We start from the raw sequence: 6,083 nt of genomic DNA, 5'->3' as shown, positions 1-6,083 counted from the left end.
GTCCCACCCCCAGCCACTTCTTCTCTATCTCCTCATTCAGACGAATCCTCTGGTCCTCTGAAAGCGGAGGAGTGGGGAGGTCCTGCTCCCCGACCTTGCGGGAAGAATCTCCTGCTGTGCCATCGGTGTTTGGGACCCTGACATCCGAAGCCTCAAACCATTTCCTCCTCTCCTCCGAGCGCACGGCTATATCCCGCTCCAGCTCCTCATACTTGGGAGTGCGGTCGGAAATTCTCAAGCTCCCTTTCGTCCTCTGCAGGGACCCCTGATTCCCGGGGTCCTGTGGCAAGGGAGACAGCTCTACATAGTCAAAGGCAGGGCGCTGCCCATCCGCCTTCCAGTGACTGCCCTTCGAGTTCCCCTCGCAGCCCGAGCTCAGCCGCGGCTGCTCCTCCGGCCGGACTGAGCATTTCTGGGGAACACAGTTACGGAAGGAGTTCTCCTTATCGTAGTCAGAAAGCCTGAAACCAGAGCAGCAACTGGTGAAGAAGAGGCACCATTTGGGAAAGGATGTCAGCAGAGGCACTGCCAATTGCCTGAGGCTCAGCCCTCACTCAGCCCAGCTTTACGAAACCCCAGCCTGAGCGTGGAGCTGGGCCTGTAGCATCCCATCCCTTGAGGAAATGGGTTCCTCCACAGGGTGGGGAGGATTCACTGCAGTCCCAGCTATGCTGGTGGAGAAACCAGTCTAAACTGACATGGCAAGGCAAAAAGCAGGTGCAAGAGAGAGAACCATCAGGTTCTCAACCCCTGTTACCAGCAGGTGTAACCAAGCCATTTTCAAGAGGAGTAGAGGGCAGGGCTGATCTGGGAGCAGTGATATTTCCAGAGGGGCTTTCCTGGTCCCTGCTTGCCAGGGTAGAGGGGCAGCAAGGGAGAAGGAGAGAAACAGCATGGGGCAGCTCTTACTTAGTGACATCTGGAGCACTGACTGGGCGCACATTCTTCCTCAAGGCCTCGATCCAGTTGCGCCGGATGCCCGAGGTCATCGCTGACAGGGTGAAGACGGCATCCTTTGTCTGCAACAGGGAGGCAACAGAGGCCCCATCAGCACCCAGTGGAGGTGCAGGCAGCTCCCACTCGCTCCCTGAGACCCACAAACACCTCCTTGCACGGGAAGTGGACAGTGTTAAAAAGACCACCTGCTGTCTCAGGCTCTTGGGGCCAGGTGGAGGGGTGAGAGAGGAGACACTTTTGAGGGAAAGCCTGTTACACATCCTCCATGAGACCATCTCCAAGCAAAGGCAAAAGAAACTTTGCCGGCACATTGGGCCAAACACAAGCCAGTGCAATCCAGCTGTTCAGGTGCTGGGCACCAGCACTGGGGTACAGCAGCAGGGCACAGGAAAACCCAGACCATGAAATGCCCAGCCCTGCACACCCACAGAAATACTATTTTTTGTGCTGCCTTAGTAGCCACCTCCTGCTGCTACAGCAAGTAGCCAAGAACAGGACTGTTCTGGGGCTGGATCCAGGGTACAGGTTGTCACTCAGAGCACAGTCAGTCAGGCTACACTGAGATCTGCAGTGCTCACCACTCCATCCCTGCAGCTGTAGAGAAGCTGCATTCACCAAGAGGTCAATTAGACACTCCTGGCATTTAGCTTGGCTCCTGGACCATCTCCAGTACAGCCTTCAGCCAGCCCTGCAAAGCCTCCTCCTCCTCCCTTTGCAGGCAGGCAACACTTGTGCCTCTGAGCACTGCAACTCACGTGTCACCAAACCAGCCTTGCTGGGCCACCATGCTGGCAGAAGATTTGTATGAATTGCATCTCAGCATCTTGGCACGGCAAGGGAGCACAGGTTCCCACCCAAGTGTCCCACCCAGTGTTCCGGACACTCACGTGTATCTGGAAGCCGTAGTTGCGCTGCACTGCAAACTCTGCCACATCCGTGCAGGAGCGGAGATCAATTTCTCCATCGAGGTCATCAGCCTGCAAGCACAGCCACCCGCTAGGGTATCAGTGCTCACCCAGCTTTGAAAAAGCCTCCATCACCTGCCAGCACCCTAACCAATGCACAGGCCACCTCTGCCTTCATCCCACTGCTCTCTTGGGGCCAGGCTCAGCTCCCTGGGAGGCAGGCCCGGTTTCCTGGCACAGCATGGCCTCTCCTAACCCAAGGGCAGCCAGCAGTGTGGGTGGAATGCATCAGAGATGCCTAACCCCAGGATCAGCTCTTCTCCTCACCTCCCACCACTGACAGCACCCTCAGACTTCACCACCTTCATCCTCTTTGTCACTCCTTGGCAAAGAGTAGCTTGCCACCTCCAACGTCCTTCAGGAGGATGTGACGCTGCCCCTTCTCCTTGGAGCATGCTGGTCATGCCATGGCTGTGCTCCTCTCCCCACCCCAGCCAGGAAGGAAGGGCTGGAGAAAGGCTGGCCACGCTTACCTCCTCCGCGTTTGAGTCCCGGTAATACCTCAGGCTCGAGTCGGACAGCACGAACCAATGTTTCTTCCACTGCAGGTGGATCAGGCGGGGGAGGGACGGGAAAAGACAGGAGGGAAACGGATAGGCAGTTACCAGGGAAAGCGTAGGAACAAGGAGGGATGCTCTGTGCTATGACCTCTTGGTCATCTCTTTCCCCTCCTCCACATCCCTCCCAACTTCCCCTTATGCCCCTCAGCTGGGAGAGAAGCACTGGGTGAACCTCTGAGTCTGCACACAGAGCAAGGCACCTCCACCAAAAGCTTTCCACTGCCCTTCCCAGCAGGAGAGACCTCAGCAAGCAAGGAGGAAGGAAGTCAACTGGTTCACTGGGGGATGTCTAGCAGCAGGGGCTTGGGGAAGAGGCAGACACTTGTCTTGGGCTTACCTCTCCCAGCTCATCCAGGATGGACATCCACCCCTTCTTGAAATTGAGGAGATCCGGCTGGAAAAGAAAGGACAGAACAGAGGGTTACCGGTTTGGAGCAACCCACAAAAGGGCTTTTCGTGCCAGGGGGTGGAAGGCAAGTCCACAGTGGCAGAACAACAGTGGGAATAGCCTGGCATCGCCTTTAGGAAACTCATGGGGGTGTGTAGCCTGATGGCAAAGGAGAACTGGGCACAGCTCTTAGTGCAGGCAGTCATTCCTGTAAGAGGAAGCAGGAGATAAGGAAGAGGTTTAGAAAAAATTAAAGGAAAATATGCAGCAGGGAGGGTTCCACAAGGTGCCTCAGAGGTATTTATTCAGAGAGGGGGAGGCAGGGACAAGGAGAGTGGGCAGAAGGGAGTGCTCCACCATCGATGGGGCTTGCCTCAGAGACAGAGGCAAAGTCACAAAGAACCAGATATGCCTTGTCCAAACCCTGTCTATCCGTGCCCCAGAGCTACCTCCTCTGGTAACTTCACCATCGATCATTTATTAAAGACATGAGTAGCTCTCTACAAAACAGCCCTCACAGCAAACCCACAAGAGACAATTCAACAGCTGTGAAAACACGTTGCCTTTAAACGATGTGCCCCAGGCTAGAGATGATATCAGAGCCACAACCAGTGCTCAATCCTCTCCCCTCCAACCCCTCCAAGGCTCAACCTTTTCTGAGATTTTGGGGGCTCTTCTCTTACCCAGCTCTTGCTGCTCCCTCCCACTACAGACCCTGCCCTCTGCCCAGCCACATCGACCAAAGACGAGGATGAAGAGAATTTCACCCAGATCACCCCGTGCCAGAGAAAAGTCTCCCTCCGCTCCCTGCCTCCTCCTAACCTCATGCCACATCCCGACCAGTTTATCTCCTTCCCAAGGTGGAGCGCCAGAGAGCTGACTCAGGGGAACCTCTCTCCCCGGCTCTGCCCCCAGCCAAACAGGCTCGAGCCGGTCCCTCCTCCCAACCCTGCTGGCTTGGAGAAATTGCACCACGAAAGAATTCAGCCCAACGCCTCTTCTCCCAGGGAAAGCAGCGTTTGCCAATCTGCCCCTTCTTCTGCAGCTGAACCAGGCGCGGACAGTGTCGGTGAAGTGATGGTGCCAGAGGGAGGTGCCTCTGGGAGGTCCAGCACCAGACCTGCCCGTCCTGGGGAAGCCACCAGCAGTCCCCACGCGTCACAACCACCAGCTGAGACTCTGCTGGCTCAGCAAGCCGATGGCCACTGCACCTCCTGAATAAACCCAGCTCCCTGGCCACACAGACAGGCTGAGCCTTCCCCTACTCTGACCTCCCTGAGCCGCTGCTCTTGGGTTACACCCAAGGGTATGGGGTGGCAAGAGCAGAGTATGTGCTGGCCCACCATGGCGCTGCGGCTATTGGTGTGAGCAGACTCAGGAAGGCCTGCCAAGGGGAGGGTCCCCAGCTGCTACAGCTCCAGGCCTGACCAGAAGCGTCCAGCAGCCCCAAGCTCCCTGGGAAGGGAGGGAAACCAGAGGGAAAGGACATGGGGGGCTCCCAAACCTTGCCTCGTGCTGAGGTGACAGGTGCTGCTGGTGGCTAGGAGATGAGGGGGATGCAGGCATCCCCATCAACCCAGATGCCCTGGTGGCTTCACTGCTGCCCTGAGAAAGCACCCCAAAAAGTAATTCCTTCGCTGTGGCAGCAGCTCCACCCTTTTCCCCGTTATTCCTTCCAATCTGGTGACTTCAGCTCCAGCTCTGAACTCAGAGCAGGGGGAGGGAAGGAAAGGAGGCAAAACATCAAAGCGCAACCACCCCCCACCCGGGATGCACGTGCACTCGACAGAAGAGAGACAGGCAGGCTCCACCGAGGCAGAAAAACAATATATGGAGAGAGGGAGTGAAAGGACTCCTGGCTGGGGCTGTCATACAGATCGGCTGGGTCTTGTCTTATTGAGGATTTACAATCCCGAAGCATTAGGTGCCAAAATAATATTAACAGGATGTACACCACTGGGAAAACCACCATGAAGTCCTGCCAGAACCACCGCCCCAAACACAGTGCTGGGGTCAGAAAATCTCCCTGGAGGGTTTATCCCAAGCAGGCAAATTGCACAGCGTTTCTGCCTTCCCTGCCAGCTCCAGACACAGTGCTGCAGCTCTACAGAATCGTCCTTGAACTATTCTTGCCACAGCAGGGCCAGTACCATAAGCTGAGGCATCAGTTGATGCACAACGTGCTTAAAGCCACTCTTCTTCCCTTCCCCATAACTAAATCCAGTTTCCTCATCCAGCATAAAACGCTCAGGATACTGACAGAGGAGAGAGCAGGGTTCCAGTAGAACCCCTCATCCAGAGGAAACGGCCCAGCAGTGGGAGGAGGAAACATCCAGGAAAGACAAACTGCTAGGAGAGATCCGGGTGCCGGAGATGCAGTGATGTGGCAGGATGCACCCCCGGCAAAATGCATGGCCCTGTGGTGCAGCTCAGGGCTGTGGACGGCGAGACTTTGCCCTGGGAGGTGACAGCAGCTATCGCGGCCAGTTGCATCCACCCCATCAGAGTTCAGCCCCACAGCTGGCCAGGTAGAGGCATTGGAGGGGGTCCCAAGCAGCTGGGGCCATAGGTGCCATAGGTGACATCTGGAAAGACTGACTTGCAACAGCAGGTTAAGGAGAGGCAGCTGCCTGCTCTGGCTGAAGAAGGGCTACAGAGGAGGTGATAACAGCCTGTAAGTATCTGAAGAATGTAAACACCAAAGAAGGAAAAGGGACAGGGTGGGAGCAAAGGAATGGCTTCTGGGTGGTATTGAGGCGCCAGGACGGAGAAGTGGAGAAGAGGCTGGGGCGGGCTGAGAAATCTCAGTGTCCAAGGGGAGGAACAGGATGATTAGGTGTGTCCTTTCCTCACCTGCCTCTGCCGTGTCTCCTGGCCTTCCCACTCCCAAAAGCTCCTCAGGACCACAGGTCCTGGAGCACTGCTTCCTCTCACCTCCAGGAGATGGTATGAGGGGCTCTCAAGCCTCCTGGAAAGCACAATGCCTCCTCTCCTCAAAAAACGAAACCCTCTCCATAAGGCGTGGGCCCCAGGCCAAAACCTCAAAGCAAAACTGCTCCAGCTCAGTTCGGAGAAAGTAGAATCACCTCCAGGATGGAGCACACATGCAGCTCCCGAACCTACACGTGCAGGCAGCAGGCAGCGGGCTCCAGGCTGTCCCTCTCCCACCGCCCCCGTGCGAAACGCCGGCGGGCACAGCCCAGCCCGTCACCT

At 56.5% G+C, this 6,083-nt stretch overlaps 1 protein-coding gene across 1 annotated transcript in view; it reads right to left on the bottom strand.

Moving 5' to 3' along the window:
- The window catches only part of TRIOBP (TRIO and F-actin binding protein), a gene marked incomplete at its 5' end in the record, with an annotated part of 9,671 nt that extends 6,795 nt beyond the window's left edge, over window positions 1-2,876 (bottom strand). Inside the window, 5 exons of the mRNA XM_009082188.1 lie at window positions 18-461; window positions 910-1,019; window positions 1,845-1,934; window positions 2,396-2,464; window positions 2,820-2,876. Coding sequence (XP_009080436.1) covers window positions 18-461; window positions 910-1,019; window positions 1,845-1,934; window positions 2,396-2,464; window positions 2,820-2,876 — 770 coding nt within the window. The remainder of the gene's footprint in view (window positions 1-17; window positions 462-909; window positions 1,020-1,844; window positions 1,935-2,395; window positions 2,465-2,819) is intronic.
- Between the last annotated feature and the right edge of the window lie 3,207 nt (window positions 2,877-6,083).

Source organism: Acanthisitta chloris, unplaced genomic scaffold (genome assembly GCF_000695815.1).
Source record: "Acanthisitta chloris isolate BGI_N310 unplaced genomic scaffold, ASM69581v1 scaffold28129, whole genome shotgun sequence".
Classification (NCBI taxonomy): domain Eukaryota; kingdom Metazoa; phylum Chordata; class Aves; order Passeriformes; family Acanthisittidae; genus Acanthisitta; species Acanthisitta chloris.
The sequence above is the reverse complement of the archived record's forward strand: the minus strand, read 5'-3'. Positions and strand labels throughout refer to the sequence as shown.